General features: G+C 41.6%; 1 protein-coding gene across 2 annotated transcripts; it reads right to left on the minus strand.

The window, feature by feature from the left end:
* Window positions 1-206: 206 nt before the first annotated feature.
* On the minus strand, window positions 207-18185 carry rnf11b (ring finger protein 11b). Of its 2 annotated transcripts, XM_069150449.1 has the most exons (4): window positions 17563-18185; window positions 9909-9926; window positions 3739-3908; window positions 207-1929 (listed from the first exon to the last, which is right to left on the minus strand). In XM_069150449.1, exons 1-4 carry the CDS (start codon window positions 17683-17685, stop codon window positions 1758-1760), a joined length of 483 nt encoding a protein of 160 aa, XP_069006550.1. In that variant the 5' UTR covers window positions 17686-18185; the 3' UTR covers window positions 207-1757. The 2 variants fall into 2 exon arrangements, with proteins under 2 accessions (XP_069006550.1, XP_069006551.1); XM_069150450.1 differs by lacking the exon at window positions 9909-9926 and having other exon boundaries at window positions 17563-18184.
* Window positions 18186-18569: the final 384 nt, after the last annotated feature.

Here is an 18569-nt window from a genome sequence, read left to right on the forward strand (position 1 = left end):
CACAGGAGCCGTAACGCCTCGAATGAACACACACACACACACACACACACACACACACACACACACACACACACACACACACACACACACACACACAGAGATCACTAATGTTTTCATGGATCTGTATCATGCCTCGAATGATTTACCATTTCCAGCAGGATTCACTTTACCTACTCACCTGGACACCAAAGTTAGCAGAGAGAAGGAAAGTTTAACAAGCAATTTATGTCTGTACGTCTTTGTGCTTTTACAGTACACTGGGTGATTCTGGGAATAGACATTTTAAAATGTGGTAAAAGATTGAAGGGTTCAACTTGATGTCAAGGAAATTAAGAAACTAAAAATAGACGCTGTCCTGATGGAGGTCCTGATTGTTTTCTCTACATCTGGTTTTATCTGTGTTTGCCAAACAAATTAAATAGGTCCAACCTTGTGTGTTTTAAATGTTCTTGTGTAGGTTTTGATTTTGCACAGACAACAGGGGCACAAACCTTGGAATGAATTCAGTAGTTTGGTTAAAGTCACCTGTAATAAATTAAGTATCAACTCTTGGTCAGCAGAGACAGTGGCTTTCATTAGAAGTCATTGCAATGGTACTGAGGATGTACATAAAACAAGATACTTCACATTGACATAATTACTGAATGTGATTAAGAAGTGCAAATATCAAATTTATATCACTGCTTTGTTAACTGGCGTACTTGTGCTTTGGCCAATCATCTGAGATCTCAGTGAATGAGGAAGTCATGAGGAGTCAAACGCAACAGTCGGCCTGCTATCCATCACACATTACATTTCCTTTTGTCACGTCCGTGTTGTTGGTAAACACTGGTTCACAGAGCCCTTATGCTGACTGACTAAAGAGAGAACAGGTTTCACAAAGCCACAGGACAGACAATCAATCAATCAATCAATCAATCAATCAGTCAATCCACCGACCAATCATATTTTTCTCAGGAAAAAATCGGTGCAACTGGAGACCGGCGGTACGTCTGCACAATCCGTCTGACGTTTGCGGTCTTCAGTCTGATGTCCATCTCGAGCGGTTTATAAATCACAGATCTGCACCCGTAACAGTTTTTGACCCCGCGTGAGGCGTTTGGCAGTTCTTCTGACGGACATTTCCTTCCTCTTTGTCATGAGTTTTGACAATGTCAGGCATCAGCAGTCCAACAAAAATAATCTGCGGTCAGATGTCCTTGCTCCTCCCGTGTTCTGTCACAGGCTCGTTTCAATGACGGGGAGTTAATAACGCAAGTGTGTGCGCGTATCACATATTTAGAGGCAGATCTCGAAAAGGTTTCATAAGAGTTAACCGTCATCCCTCCCCCTTGACTTGCCTTTACACACCGTCACACACCCCGCCGTCAGCTCCCGTCTCCTTCACTTCTTTCCTCGGTCCGGCTTCTTCCTGCTCATCCTCATCACCAACACTCTTCATCCCTTTCCCAGATGCAATCCTGTCCAGCAGGCCAACTGAGGAAATTGTGCACGCACACACACACGCACACACACACACACACAAACACAAACACACACACACACCTACATATACACATACACGCACAGAATTCAGCCTACATCTTTTACATGATCACTGCTTTGATATCACCATCCTACTAATCCAGGTTATAAGTTAGTAAGATTTAAGTTGAGTGTATTTCCACTTGTGTGCATATTCAATGTGTGTGTGTATGTGTGTGTCCGGTCTGGTCCACAGGTGTGTGTGTGTGTGTGTGTGTGTGTGCGTGTGCGTGTCAGTTGGTCTCGTAGGAGGAGAGCAGTGCAGCGTCCACAGGCTCCATGCAGGAGGGGCAGGTGAAGGATCTCATCAGCCAGTCGTCTATACAGTCCATGTGGTAGATGTGCATGCAGGGCAGGAACCGGATCGGGTCTCCGTACACAAAGTCCATCATACAGATGACGCACCTGCAGAGGTGAACACAGACTCTCAGTGCTTCCTGTTATGCAGTACTAAAGTCTGGCTGGGATCGGATATGGAGGAAACCATGAAAGAGAAGTGAAGCACACAAGACACTGGAGCTGCAACTATCAGTTGATTGAGTGAATGGAAGCAATTATTTTAATGTTGGATTATTTCTTTAATAACTTCATTTATCTCGCAAAAGTCCAAACATTTCCAGCGAGTTCAGCTTCTTTCCTGCTTTTCTCGGATTTGTTTCAATAACAATGAAATATTTTGAGGGTCTGGACAATTATTCAGATAAAATCAGGCGTTGGCCCTGGACTCTGGGAGCATTTTTTCCTGCTACAATCCACTCACTTAGTGAGGTGGTAATATGAAATACATATTTGAGGACATTAATATTCCTTTTTTTTGAGGGAGTCAGTGTGATTTTTTTTCTGACTCAAGTTGTAAATATTTTTGTGCTATTGAAAGTTAACAGAAACAGGTGATCATCAGCTCCGGCATGACAAGATAGGACAGTGAGAGTTCCTGCAAAACACAAATATGCTATATCACTGAGTTTAGACTCTCAATGGGTATCTTATAATGGGAAAATAAAAACAGCACAGATTTGACCTTTTACTTTTCACATGGTATAGACTATAATATGTTATAGATATTGATATAATACATACTGCTTTCAAAGCAGTGAACTCCTGTAAAATTCTGCAATATGTGATGGCAATAACGTACAAATGTCTTGGGTCTTGTAACACTTTATTTGCTGTACTATACTTTATTACAATATTGCATGCATGCTAATGACAAAGTCACGTGACACATGACATTTTTTGAATATATTGGCACATGACGGCAGGACTTTGTGGGGAAGTTTAAGTTGTTAATCTTCATAGCAGTTATTTTAGTTGCCTTTTCTCAATACTGAAAAAAGAGCAGGCAGTGTTTATTTTCAGAAAACGAAGTCATTGAAAACGTTTAGATCATTCTACTTGAAGCATTCCTGTTTAAACACAAATTAGAGATTTAACAGTATGAAATTTTCAAATTCTAATTATAGTGACCAAAATCATCATGGTTATCAGTATTATCGGGGAATTGCTTAAATGCACTATATTAGCAGCAGTATGAACTGTTGTATATATTTATCTCAAAGGTAAAAACTAAATCTACAGCCATTTTATTATTATACATTATAATTTCAGTCGCGATCACTCACACACACACGCGCGAGTGTGTGTTTCTCCTGTTGAATTTGAAATAAACTGAATGGTTTGGTGTCTAAAATACGTAACGTCTTATTGTATCCGATGCGATACACACAGAAATCCTCAGTTTACATTATTGACAAGCAATCGATGTTAGACAGACAAACCATGACATTTTCCCTATTACGAAAATCCCCACGTCACACACACTAAGTCAACTTACCTATATTTCTGTCACGAAAATGGTTCACAAGATATGTAGGGGGAACCATTTTTAATCCAGTTTCCCTCATCACTCTTGCAAAAAGCAAAATGTGATAACACTTAAGACGTATTCTTCGTAAAGAACGGAAAAATTTCTCCATTCCACCATATTTTCACTGATCCCCGTTGCAGATTGTGGCTGCGACTAGCAGACTGTTGTAGTTATTCAAAGGGTTGTAATCGAAGGCAATTTTGATGACAATTTAAATTCAAAATGCCAATACTAGCCTTCGAGAACTTAATCGTGTTTTATCATTCGTATCTACCGTTTCCGCCCTATCGGTGAGGTGGTGTTTGTGTTACTCTGCTGAGTCAAGACTTCACAGGCTTTCTACTCACTCTCTGATCTTCTTCTCAGAGCCATCCCGCCCGGGGTCGTACACGCCCTTCGGGAGGTGCTGGATGAGGCCGATGCGTTGGGCGATGCGGACCTGCTCCTCTTCTGTCAGCTGAGTGGCCAGTCGGGCTTGGCTGGGTGTTGGGTGGTAGACGGGCACATGGATCTGCTCCTGCAGAAAGAGAAGAGGCCGAAATACAGTCAGACCAAAAAAACTATCTCCAGAAAATAAACACAACATGTAGGTGACGTGAAAACAGTACAGTGGTCCTTGGAGGGAAGGATTTATGAGAACTGTTTATGTTACGTCAACTCAAATGTTTTTTTCTGAATATTAACTCTCTGCTGGTTGGATTCATAAGAATAATACTGAAGACCTGCTCATCTAATCTCTCTCCACCCTACACCATATTGCGGGTTTATATATTTTGATATGTGTCACAACCTGTTCCCGTCATTTTGTTATGTTTTACGCGTTTCACATTTCCTATTTTATTATTTTAACTCACATCTGCTATCATTTCAGAGTCCTGACTTCCTGCCTTTGTCTAATGACCTCTAATTGTCTCTCATTCCTTTACAGTCTCTGTGGTCCAAGTCCCCCAGTGCCAGTTTGTCTTTGCCGAGTCATTATTCCTCATATTTAATCTTCTTCATCTTTCTGCTCCCTGGTTTTGGCTGCGTGTTTCTTTGGAGTTGTTTGTCGGCCTCACCTGTACTGCGTGTACTTGTATCTTAATAAAATACTTTTTTGGGGTCGTGCAATTTGGTCCTGTCCGTTTCCAACATCAGTGTTACAGTAAGTAGAAGATTTTAGTCCTGTTATGACTTTCACTGGAAGTCAAGCCAAGTCTAGCAGATGAACCTCAAGTTAATAAAACTTTCTTCTAATTATTGCAAACATATTATGTGAACTAGGGCATAAACATTTATTTCAATAGTAGGAGACAGAATCGTATCGTCAACTACAAATACAATACGGGTGGACTTCCCTTTAATGTGCTGAACAAACCTTTTTATATTTATAAACATTTTTCATAGTACAAGTACAGAAAGCAAAAAGGAAAAAACAAAAGGGAAACCATGAAAAAAAAAAAAAAAAAGCAAACGGATATGAGGTCATGGGATGATCAGTAATTAAAGGCAAATTCGCCTAATTTAAAGTAAGATATCACTGTTTTTCACTAAATGGAGTTGTATGGAATAATTCATCTGTTCTGAAAGAAGAAAGAAGTGTTTCACATTCCAGTTTTCAATTATGTTGTGAAGCTTATGATCTCAGCCAGTAGGAGGCAGTGTTTCCCCACGTCGTTCTCAAACAGCCAGTGCAGCAGATCGAGTAGCTACATGCCCAGTTGGCTCACTATGCGTGACTTGGAAAGGAGAGATCAGACTGGTGTACACTTTAGGGAAATATTTACATAAAAAAAATTTAAAAAAAAAAATGTTATTGTACTACTTGAACTTTCAATATTCAAAGTGTGGATATTCAAAGCTTGAATTCAACTTGAAAGCAACCAGAGTCTCACTGCCTCCACACTTTGGTCAACAGAAATCCGTCTCAGCTTTGAACCATCAGAATAGTCTTTCACTATGTCTGTAAGCAGGCTTTTACACGTTGGCATGCAAAACCACAGTTAAAATATTAAAGCGTAAGGAAAGTCACATCAAATCAGTGTGACTAACACGGTTTCAGTACTGGATCGTAATGAGCCACACAAAAAAAGTCATAATATTATTATTGCAGCCCGACCTACACTGTGTATTACACTGTATTAGAAGGACTTATTACAATACCTGGACTATTTTATAGAAAAGGATGCCCAATGAATTGGTTTGATTCATGAAAAACGATTAAGACCATCAAAGCAAAGATACCAATTTTCACCCTTATCTATTTCAAGATAGGAATATAGCTTTCTCTGTGTCTCTGGGACAGTTGTAAGGTCTCGTTGTTCCTCCAGCGCCAGCATCGTCATTTGACGTGAACAGTGATGTCGTTTTTGCCCTGGAAGAACAGTGGACTTAAGTTCTGGAAGATAAGTCTACTTTTATATACAGTCTGTGGTTTTGGTGAGTGGGTGCTACAATGGGAGATTAGTTGGCAAAGAGAACTGAAGGATTTTGGGGTTCGGCGTTAGAAACTCACGACCCATCCCTAGCATCCATACACGTTTGTGAAAAATAAAGCTTTCAAAGAAATGTCAGTGGTAAGCAAGATGGACAGTTTTTTTCTGTTCTACCTGCTGTAACCCTCTATTGTATCCTTGCATTTAATGAAGGAGATTGCACTACCCCCATCTCTAAGTATCTTCCTGTGCTCTAAAAACATTCTATTGACTCAACAAACTCACTTTGCGGTCGGTGACTCTTCCTTCTCTCTCTTTCTCCCGCTATCCTCATACATTCTTATACACTCACTTCAGTCTCTTGTGGTCTGAGCACTACTTCCTCCTCACTCTGCCTGTGCCCACACTTCAGTACATGGACTGCCTTCTCGTCCTGCTGTGTATCGAAACTGCAGGCAGCTGAAGAGATCCAACAACCAGGTCACAGATTAGGCTAAACCCACTCTAAAGCCTTTAACTGAGCTCTGTCATTAACCACTTACAGTGCATCCAGAAAGTATTCACAGCGCTTCACTTTTTCCACATTTTGTTATATTACAGCCTTATTCCAAAATGGATTAAATTCATTTTTCCCCTCAAAATTCTACACACAATATCCCCATAATGACAACGTGAAATACATTTTTTTTGAAATTTTTGCAAATCTATTAAAAATCAAAAACGAAAAAAATCACGTACATACAGTAAGTATTCACAGCCTTTGCCATTACACTCAAAATTGAGCTCAGGTGCATCCTGTTTCCACTGATCATCCTTGAGATGTTTCTACAACTTGATTGGAGTCCACCTGTGGTAAATTCAGTTGATTGGACATGATTTGGAAAGACACACACCGTCTATATAAGGTCCCACAGTTGACAGTGCATGTCAGAGCACAAACCAAACCATGAAGTCCAAAGAATTGTCTGTAGACCTCCGAGACAGGATTGTATCGATGCACAGATCTGGGGAAGGGTACAGAACAATTTCTGCAGCATTGAAGGTCCCAATGAGCACAGTGGCCTCCATCATCTGTAAATGGAAGAAGTTTGGAACCACCAGGACTCTTCCTAGAGTCGGCCGCCCGGCCAAACTGAGCGATCGGGGTAGAAGGGCCTTAGTCAGGGAGGTGACCAAGAACCCGATGGTCACTCTGACAGAGCTCCAACGTTGCTCTGTGAAGAGAGGAGAACCTTGCAGAAGGACAACCATCTCTGCAGCACTCCACCAAGCAGGCCTGTATGGTAGAGTGGCCAGACGGAAGCCACTCCTAAGTAAAAGGCACATGACAGCCCACCTGGAGTTTGACAAAAGGCACCTGAAGGACTGTCAGACCATGAGAAACTAAATTCTCTGGTCTGATGAAACAAAGATTGAACTCTTTTGGCCTGAATGCCAAGCGTCATGTTTGGAGGAAACCAGGCACCGCTCATCACCTGGCCAATACCATCTCTATGGTGAAGCATGGTGGTGGCAGCATCATGCTGTGGGGATGTTTTTCAGCAGCAGGAACTGGGAGACTAGTCAGGATGGAGGGAGAGATGAATGCAGCAATGTACAGAGACATCCTTGATGAAAACCTTCTCCATAGCGCTCTGGACCTCAGACCGGGGCGAAGGTTCATCTTCCAACAGGACAACGACCCGAAGCACACAGCCAAGATAACAAAGGAGTGGCTTCGGGACAACTCTGTGAATGTCTTTGAGAGGCCCAGGCAGAGCCCAGACTTGAACCCGATTGAACATCTCTGGAGAGATCTGAAAATGGCTGTGCACCGACGCTCCCCATCCAACCTGATGGAGCTTGAGAGGTCCTGCAAAGAAGAATGCGAGAAACTGCCCAAGAATAGGTGTGCCAAGCTTATAGCATCATACTCAAAAAGACTTGAGGCTGTAATTTCTGCCAAAGGTGCTTCAACAAAGTATTGAGCAAAGGCTGTGAATACTTATGTATATGTTATATTTTTGTTCTTTATTTTTAATAGATTTGCAAAAATTTTAAACAAACTATTTTCACTTTGTCATTATGGGATATTGTGTGTAGAATTTTGAGGAAAAAAATTAATTTAATCCATTTTGAAATAAGGCTGTAATATAACAAAATGTGTAAAAAGTGAAGCGCTGTGAATACTTTCCGGATGCACTGTATATAGCCACACTCCGTAGATAACTTTTTGACACAAAGTGTCACACACCTGAATGAAGTTGGAGATCAGACGAGGCGCAGCACATGCACAAACCTTTCTGCAACCTCAAATAAGAGACAATCACACAATATTTTGTTTATGAACCAATTTGTCTGCATAAAAAAAGCAGGTATAGTAACTTTTACTTTTAATCTCCTTCTTTTTTGGGGGCTAAAAGGCAATATGCAGATTTTATACGTTCAGAAACAAGCAACATGTTGGTTGCTAGCTAGACACACATACTGATAGTGTAAATACTTTAAATACATTGTTTTAAATGCTGGTGTAAGTATAGTTATGCCAATTTTTGCCTTTGTTTGGCTGGATGTTACTTGTTGTATTATGAGAGCATGCTACCAGCAGTTGTATCATGTCTTCTCCCTTCTCTAACGACACAGATTTTAACGAGCCCCTTTCTTTTAGTAAAAGTTTTTACCCTTGTTAATATGTTTTTTTTATTTTTTATATGCTACAAGACATACCATAAGCAAAACAAGCGAGTCAATACCCTGGCTGACTATTTCCACTTCCAAGACAACATTATTCTGCAGGTGATAGTTGTATTATATTTGTGTTATGTTTGTTGATGTGCCTTTAAGTGTACAAATTGATATGGGTTTAGAAATTAAATACGATTTCATCACATTTCTGTCATGCTATCATATTTGAACCTGTTTAGCAATGGACACCAATGGGCACTGGCTTAAGAGGCTCAAAGAAGACAAAGAAATATATTTTTGAACCTTTATGTCTGATTTTTGCAGTTTTGAGAGGGACATAAAATATATCTTCAAAAGACATCGGTATGATGTGTAGCTACAACCTCCAACTTTGTGGAATCCAATAAAGTTGCTGGAGCACTTTTGGTATGTGGTCCACTAAATTGAATCATAGCTGGAATTCATAAACATGGAAAAATGTTGTTTCATCTTGTTTTTGTGACTGACAGTGGCTAAATTATGTTGGTAAACAAATACTGTAAGATAAATAATGAAGTTCAAGGAGATGGCACAAGCATATACAGGCAAACTGAGCAATAATTGTAGATCAGTGTCAAAGGTCATAAATATAGTAATGATTCATTGGATTAGCTTTAGGGAGCATAGTAGGCACAGAAACTAGTTTTGAAACAGTCTACTTTTAAATGTTGAACAGCTTTGGTTTGAAGTTTAAAAGTTTTCATGGGAAAAATGCAGAACGACGCAGGCTATCAGACAACCTCTCAGGCCCGCAACGTTTTAACCCACGAGACAGCAGTTTTGGTAATTGTTGCTGTCTGCTGCTCCCCTGACAACCGCCTCTTTAGCCAATGTCAAAACAGGACGGCAGCCAGAGAGCAAGAATGAAAGCTGCAGACAGGGACTCAGGGGGGGGGGCGGCAGCTGCTCTGTGTGTGTGTGTGTGTGTGTGTGTGTGTGTGTGTGTGTGTGTGTGTGTGTGTGTGTGTGCGCGCGCTACGCTGCTCGACTGTGCAGTGGTCAGCAGTGTAATTGTTGTCCTTAACCTCCCCCGTTTAATACATGGCATGTCAGCTGGGCTGTGACAACTGTTCATAAAGTGACCTCGGGGTGAGCAGAAAGACAACAGTCGGAGAGACAAGAGAGTGAGACAAAGGGAGTAGGCGATGGTGAAAGGAGGACTAATAGGGGAAGGGTGGAGGCCAGCTGAGCCGAAGAACATATCTGAGTTACGTCTGCCAAGCATGACGTTTGCTGCTGAGCCGAGCACACAGCAGCAGAAACTGTCTGCCTGCCAGGCCCAGGCCGCCAATGGTGAGCGGGAAGCGAGGTGAAAATTAAAAGGTAACAAGGAAGGAAAGCAGATGCACACAGTTACAGGGAAAGAAAAACAAAACAGAGGAAGGAGAGATTTACCCTACCTCTTCTGTCATCCATCGCTGATTGAAAGAAATTCAGAGGAAAGAGGAACAGGTTAATGAAAGCTCGAGGCACTCTCAGCTCACAAGTTCAATAACGAGCTATAGATTTAGCTTCAGGAGCTCACACACATGTAATCAGAGATACAACACCACCCAACTGTACAGAGACCTGCCAGAGCCAAACGACTGTACTTATTATCATGTAAGATAAGGGCTTAGATCCACAGCAGGCATCGACCCACCGATTGGTTTGTGAAGGGCCATTTTGAAGCCTTGTGTCTGGCATTTTGGCCATTGGCCCGTCGCTATTTTGATGTTTTGGAGCTAGAATCGACCACATCTGGACGAGCTGAAGGGGAGTGATGGGGGGGATATGAATGAAAACCCATTGACGCAATAACTGCGCAATCAAGCCAGACACACCCCAAACATACCGCTCTTTGCTGCCTGCTATGTACGTTTATGATGGAAGTATTTTCAGAGGGACCACTGGGACTCTGATCAGAAGGAGTAAATTAAGCAAATGACAGCAAAATGACATGTGGAAAAAATGTATTGACTTTATATATCATTAGAGACTTTAACGCTTTTTGAATGCGAGTCATATTGAGCCAGAGGCTTTTTGGAGCCAGCCCCTAGTGGTCTTCAGTGGTATTGTACTTTAAGGCACATGCATTGGCTGTATTTTTCCGACCTGGAGACCATGTCCATGTCAATTATCCACACAAAAGTATTTCACTTGGAACATCTCAAATTCCCTAGTTTTTGGTAATTACACACAGCTCTCCTCTATTAAAATATAATAATTATTCATTAAATGACTGCTTCAGACAGATGTTGGAAAATGACAACAAAAGAAGACTTCTGCATCCTCACACACAGCCTAAATTACATATTATGAATCTTATTATACAGCTAAATAACTGGACTGCAAACACAGTGCAACAATACTACAGTGGCTATTGGAAGCTCTGGGCTGTACCAACGTGATGCAGACATACCAGAGCAGCCAGAGAATTTAAGGACAAATGTGCTTCCAGGTAAGGAGCTGTAGATTGACAGTATTCACACTGACAGTATTAATTTCACAATTTTCATAATTTATAACTTCAAAGAACTCCATCATGACAAGGCCTTCCAAATACAAAAAAAAAAAATCTGTAATATCTTGTTAATTCTCAGTCTTATCCAGGGCAGGAAATATCTCCTTTCCAAATGTGGCAGCATCTTTTGTGCAACCTAAGCAGTGTCAGTGTGCACTTAGAAGTAACACCTGAAACACGAAGCGTTTGGAGACTCTGAAATCTTAGCTGTCTCTCTAAGGACTGCAGAGTAACAAAATCTTTGAACAAGACTGCAGACACCTGCGCACAAAGCAGGCAAGCATGCACACAGGCAACAAGAACAACAATGGGAGGAGAAGGATGGACACGAGCATCACAGGATGTGTTTGCTGATGTGATAACAGGACGGTGTGGCGACAACTGTATGCGTGTATCACATTACTTCATCAAAACAGGAAGTTGGGCCTTTTACATGAGACTCACATTCATTATTAACACCCATAAGCCTGATAATAATAATATTTAATATTAATAACGCCTGAGCAGCATCAGTCAATAAAAATGTACGAGGGGAGTCTGCACCACATTACCCATAAAAGCCATTACTTGGTACCATAATGACCAAAGCCACCCTGAGCCATCTGATCATGTGTCAGAGCTCCCAGCTGTCAGGCAAAGGAGATGAAAACTAAACAGTGACAAGAAGTCGTTAAGAGGACAAAAGAGGTTATTTGAATCCAAGCCCTTGTAGTAAGCACTCAGGAACAACAACCTCTATGTGGCTGTGTGTCTGGCAAAGGCCACAGACTCTGTCGCTGACCTGCAGCACAATGACTTGTTTGTTAGCACTGGCTCTCCGGCATTTCCGTTACCATATTAAGACAAGACGGTAAGTAATCTGTCACAAAGGGCTCTGATGGTGTGTATTGCTGCCTTACAAGGCTAAAGACCTACATCACATGACCGAAATGACTTAATCCTACCTATGGGGATGCACTCTAGTTCAGCATGTCTTTCCAACACATTACAATAATCTGAACACAATGAGGAAGTCGCACTTCTTTCCTGCCTGCTCTGACTGTAGCACCTGCAGATAACATCAAAAAAACACATGTAAAACAGTGTAGCTTGGGGTAAGACATTAACAAAATAACCAAGCGTGGCAGTCATTTCTTATGGGTGTTTACACTTCTTGCCAGTCTACACTCAGACATGGCCGGAGAATGATTCATAGCCGACTAAAACTGCAGCCACAACCATTCAGAGAAATCCCTCTTTCAATTTGTATTTCTTCTTCTCTCGTCCTTCCATCTCCCGTGCTCTCTCTCGTCTCCACTCCAGGTTTGACAGCTCATTAGAAACCACCCCCAAAGCAAACTCTCTTTCCCTATTTCTTGTGGCCGAGCTCACTGAGCTTAAAGCAAACTGCTGACAGCAGGCCCTCTCATCTTGAAAGCAATGCAGTTGGTTTGTAGACACACAAACACAGTGAATAAGTCTGCAAGGTGCTCCAGACAATTAAGTTTGGCTATAATTCAAGCAGACAGTCGTAAAAAGGCCAAACTGAATGTGATCGATATAAACTTGTGTGTCACTGCTCCAAAAGCACACGCACACGCGCACGCACGCACGCACGCACGCACGCACACACACACACACACACACACACACACACACACACACACACACACACACACACACTCCCCCTCTAGACTGCAAACACACGGGGGTGCCTTATTTCCCGTAGCTCAGTCCCATAGCGATGAGTCAGCACCCGTCTCAACAGCTACTGTCCAAATCACCACACTCAACGTTGTATGCAACACAAACACACGGGAGAACAGCTCCAGATATGCAGGACTTTGTTGGTAACATTAACACCTCATTAAAACAATGTTTCATTCCTCTTGAAATATGACTGAATTAAACACAACTGTCTCATGTATAGCTGCATGCCTTTATTATGTCACAGAGTAAAGCAAAGAAAGTATAAAAAGAGAGAAAACTATTGCTTCTTCTACAAAGATATTCTAAAACAGCCCTGACAGGTTTATTTGGTGATCCCAAAAAAGATGAAAAATAATGGAATTATAATGATATTTCAAACAATCAGAAAGAAAATAAAAGACAGGCATCTTAAAGGCTATAAGACCATCTCCAATTAGCTGGATGTTCCTTTGACTACAAATATTATTAACATGTTTGAGGTCCATGGGACTGTAGTTAAACTGCCTGCCTCAAAAGTAAAATCGACCCCAGATTCAACAGAACGGTGTGAAGGGTAAATAAAAGAGTCAAGGAAAACTTCCAAAAAGATACAAGCTGAACTCAGAGGACTACGTGCATCAGTGTCTTATCGTGACATCCTGGAAAACTGGACGAAAAGAGGATGTTTTCCAAGAAATGAACACGATACCTGGAGGTTCAATTCTGTTTTAGGGCTGCTGTGCTGCCTCTGGCACAGGGAGCCTTGAATCTGTGATGGGCACAATAAAATCTAAAGACCATCAAGGCATTCTGGAGTAAAACATGTTGCCCAATTTCAGAAAACTCTGTCCGAGTCCCAGGTCAGGTCCCAGGACAATCACCCAAAACACGCAGCTAAAATCACCCCAGAAGTGGTGCCGAAGGCCCATGAAATCACTTGTTTGCGGTGATTGCCTCGGAAAGTTGCGCAACACAATATCAAGTTGAGGGTGCCGTCATATTTGTCCATATAACTTTCACGCGTTTTATTATTTAAAACATTTTGTTAAATCAACAGCTAAGTTTGATTTTTCTTTTATTAAATATGGAATAAACAATGATGGATGCTCATTACTTTTGACAGTTATTTCAAGGAAATTTTTCTTCTTTTGTGGGAGGGTACCAACAAATTCATCCATGCCTATACAGTCAATATTAAGACCACAAACTGAATTGCAACTCCTTCTGCCGTCGCTCTATTTCAATTTGAGAAGACATTAAATGGTACGCTAACGCAAGTGTTTGGCTCACAAGACTGATCTCATCCTGGGTAAAAAAAAAAAAAAAATTCCCTTGACAAAAACCATAAGGGATGTATAATCATAGTATTGTTTTTAATTAGAGTAAGATCAGCATTACTGCAGTCTATTGGAGTTTGTGAATGCATGTGGACCTGTCATTGAACTACAATTTAAGGTGGCTTTGATGTCTCTCAGACACAAACTTATAACAGCACCAAATGCAGGCGGTGGACAGGTAGTGGACAGACCCCCGTCCAGACAGTGGAATTCACCTTCCTCCAAATCACTGCTGACTGTGGCTACCCAGGAAACACGGTTCAAGAAGCAGAAGATGTTTATCTCCCTCAGGGTGAGTGTCTGAAGAGTAGCATGCACTTTATATTCACAAGAGAGTTCGGGTTGGACACAACTTTAAAACCAGCATAAATGTTTTTTTATGATGCGCGACATCAAAATGAACTCAGTACTTCTATGGGCTAAACTATGGCTTTACTTTTATAATTAAGCCAGCAGTGCATCTGAAATCAAATGGCATGTTCTCACATGTAATCTAGGAAGTTTGTGACTCCATCAAAACTTGTCATTTACAGCCTCCGGATTCACTTTTCTTACCCTAAATCAATAATGAGCTTAGTTTTATGTGGGAACCTGGGTTTGCCTGTTTACTTGTAGTTTTCTATAATTTCCAGTTAGGAATGCCGAATATAGTGAGGTTGGTCATTTCCAGACATCCTTTTCGTCATTATCCTAGACACTCAGGGATTGACCTTGTTTTTTCTTTCAATTCAACAGCCTCACTGGGAGTCCCAACAGAAATGAGCTATTATCATAAGTCGGTTGGATCATAATTACGGCACTTGAAATCCAATTTTTATTAAACTAAATAAGTGCTATTTGCTTTTCAAACATAATGATGGCTAAGAAATATTTCATTAAAAACAAAGTAAAATTCTGAACAAACGTATAATCGTCCAAATGAATCCCTTTCTGATTCATTTTGTATTTTAAGCCCGGCCAGAGCTCGTGTTGTCTTTGTGTTAAATTTCCCTGTTGGAGTTGCTAGCCTCCAGTATTTCACCATGACGAGCAAAGCTCACCCTCTGCATGGAGGACAGATAGACCTCCAGAGTATACTGGCATTTGCACCCAGCCCGCGACAGCTTTTAAGAACACAATAAACTCAGTTTCACATAGTGCACAGTGGAGGATTTAGTCCCTTTTCTACCACACACAGCACTTCTTAAGTGTGTTAAGCTGAACTTTGAGCGCACAAATAAATGTGTGCCGTGTTCTCAGGGTTCAGATGGTGAAGGTGCTGATTAGTGTGGTCACCAGGGAGAAGTTGGCAGGTCTGAAAGAGTCCTTTATAAGTAGGTTTTAACTTGTTCTGCAACCCCCTTGTGAAACTGTCAGTAACAACAAACGGGAGTTTCTCAACACAACTCAAAGCTTACTCAGAGCTCCTCCATAAAATATGGTTGTGTTGTTCATTACACCATCCACCCTCTGTGACACCACAGCTGGCTGCTGACCTAATTACACACTGGTGAACGTTAGACATGGCACACTTGTAGCTACCTGGACATGGATTCATAACAAGGAATACTGGCCCGGGTCAAATATCATAATGACCGACTCTAACGCAGTTCTTCAGTGAGTGACAAGAAATGACAAAGACTATGAAGTTGAATGTGTCCTTTAAAAAGACCTGTTGGGCTGTGTTGCTGTGAAGGTTAATGTCTTCGTGAGCTGGCCCAGCTTTGATGGTCTGAAAGGGGAAAGACCTGTTTCAGTGGAAATCCAGTTTTCAACCATGTGGTGCTTTTTATAAGCTACGAGACACAGTTAACGCCATGGCCGAGCATTTCTGTTTTGGAGCTGCACTGTATCAATGACAGCGTTAAAAAAAAAAAATACAGATTCAGACAGCCGAGATTTCATACGTCACACACCTAATGAACCAATCCTGTCAACTTGTGGGGTGGGGCGTTCCTTATTATGGGCCAGCAACAGACGGGTAGGTGGAGATAGACGGGGACTATTTGCAGATTCATTAGTCTGAATATATTGAATGAAGCCCAAAGTTACATTTAAACCACCTTAAGGCATTAGGAATTGGGAAGGGAACTTCTAAATAGGTAATTTCATGAAGAGACCAGTTTTTAGAGGTTTAATTGAGGCCAGGAGAGGGCCTTTTGGCAGTAGTAATCTCGTATGTCTTCAGATGCCCAAGTGCAACATGAAAAACTTTCCGAATTCAAATTCAAACTGTGTTTAGAAATATTTTTGACCAATTCAGCGTATTACGAGAGCTACTTTCCTCCTAAGTGATTTCAGCTGTGAAGAATGACTCAAATATTTGAATAAAAATCAAATACATGTGTAGTGCAGCCTTTTTGAGCATCTGTAGTGACGCTGACCACACATATATCTTCCGAGATCAAAGACACACCAATGATATGCACACATACACACTTTTTGTGAAGGAATGTTTCGTCTGTTTGACATTAAAAAAAAAATAATTGTAATTTCTATATCAATTTATCTTCATCGTAGTTGTATAAAATCTTGAATTTAAAATCTACTTAGACAGTTATTAAAGTTACACTTAACTTTTCAAATTATAGACACATTTTCCCCTTTATCTTTCCATCACTGCTGTAAATAGTTTACAAGAAAGGCTTGCACTTGGTTACATCCTCTTTAATCTAAAAATACAGAATAATGTAGCCTTCTGCAATGAGAGCTGTAATGTTGTGCTGACCTGAGATCACCAGCAGTTTCTCACGCTATAAAAACACTTATCTTAAATCTACAGATAAGGCTTAGCTTAACCCAGTAAAATGGAAAGTCTGTGCCAAGGCCTTACATAACACATACCAGACGCTCTTAACATAGTAAAACACACAAAAGATTGATAACAACCAGCATCATATTTACAGTTGCAGCATGACCTGCTTTATTGGGAGATGATCTAAATCAGGAAATAAGGACACCAGACCAACAAAGTCACAGCCCTGGAGGGGGTCAGTCAGAGAAGCAGTTGAGAAAGTTAGTGACGTCACCCTTTTCCAAAACTACAAAAGTGAAGTCTGCTTCTGGTTCATTAAAATTACAGCTCACACTATTAAAGTGCACTGTAGGCCATTACAGATGGATGCGCGTCTCAGTTCATCTCCACAAGCCAAAGCTACGTGTTCGAGTGAAGACGACACCAAGTCCTGCTGCTGTAAAATCTGTGAAGGATGAATTATAATGTGACTTCAATGAAATGATGGACAGAGACAAGATCTTCGGATATAACAAAGCGGATTAGTGTCAATGCCGTGAAGGGACAGGGGGGGTGGGGGTCAGCGGGTTGGTCTGTTGCCCAAGGGTGGTGTTGGTTGGGTCTGTGATCAGCTGAGCTAAACCTCACACATATTGTTTGTCTAGCACCAGTTTCTTTGGGTTGCTCCTTCTTCATTAGCATAAATGGGGCCCAAAACGGATTGGTCGACCGGGCTAGACCTGCCACAGGACATCATCTAAACTCCGTGAATAATAACCTCACGGCGAAGGACAGCGGCTCCGTGTTGGTGCAAAACAGCTGGTCAAAGTTACCTGATAGGGGGGCGGTGGCTCCTGGTCGGGGTCGGCACCTTCTCCGTAGCTGGCTCGGTCCGACTGAGATTCATGGAGCAAAGAAATATCATCCGAGGTTGGAGATTTCAGACAGTTTCCCATCTCCCTCCTCTTCGGTCACTCTCCTCTTCCGTCGGTGTCGCTTTACTGACGGCGGATTTCACGGGTCACTCGTCCGGATAATGTCAGTGGATGAGGAGGCGTCGAGAGGGTGGGTGGGTGGTTTTTTTTTTTCTCCCATACACAGCTGGTGAAACTCCTCTCCCAGACGATGGGAGGGCTGCTCAGTTCAACAACAACAACAACAACAACAACAACAACAAAACATCCCCCAGCTAACAGCTAGCCACACACACACACACAAAAAAAAACAACTAGCCTGCTAACACTAGCTAGCACTCGGAGGAGAGAGCATCGACTCGGTTTGCTAAAAAAAACACGGCTGAAACAACCTGTCAGACTGTTATATGTGCGGACGCAAAGACAAGAAGAAGACGTGAACAGCCTTCATTTAAAATGACAACGCCGGCAGCTGGTTTCCTGACTCAAACCTCTCTGGCTGTCAGGGACTTTCCAGTTTGCAGGCGGCTGCTGAACAACGACAAAAGGTGACGTAGCAACACGAAGCCCCGCCCCGTCGGACAGCGAGCCAATGAGCTCCCACCTACATTCAGGACGCTCTTGTTGGCAGCCAATCAGATTTGTGCTCACATCGCCCTTCGCTAAAAAAACAAATACAGAGCTAAAATCGATAAATGAGTCTTTGTAATAGCAATGTCATGGCATTTTTGCTGTTCCCAGCACACGCCTCGAGGTATTACTCGATCGCATATTTTTCTATGGTTTTATTGCTGGTCAATTTAAATAATCTCTGTCTATAGTCCATTAATTATGTTGTGTGTATTAGTGCCCCTGGTCTTCTTGTCCCTTGCTGCCATTGCTTTGAATATCAACAAGATCACTATCTTGTGTCTGATGGACTAGAT

Source organism: Embiotoca jacksoni, unplaced genomic scaffold, assembly GCF_022577435.1.
Source record: "Embiotoca jacksoni isolate LCO1_2020_lvr unplaced genomic scaffold, fEmbJac1.0.p SCAF_16, whole genome shotgun sequence".
In the NCBI taxonomy this organism is placed as follows: domain Eukaryota; kingdom Metazoa; phylum Chordata; class Actinopteri; family Embiotocidae; genus Embiotoca; species Embiotoca jacksoni.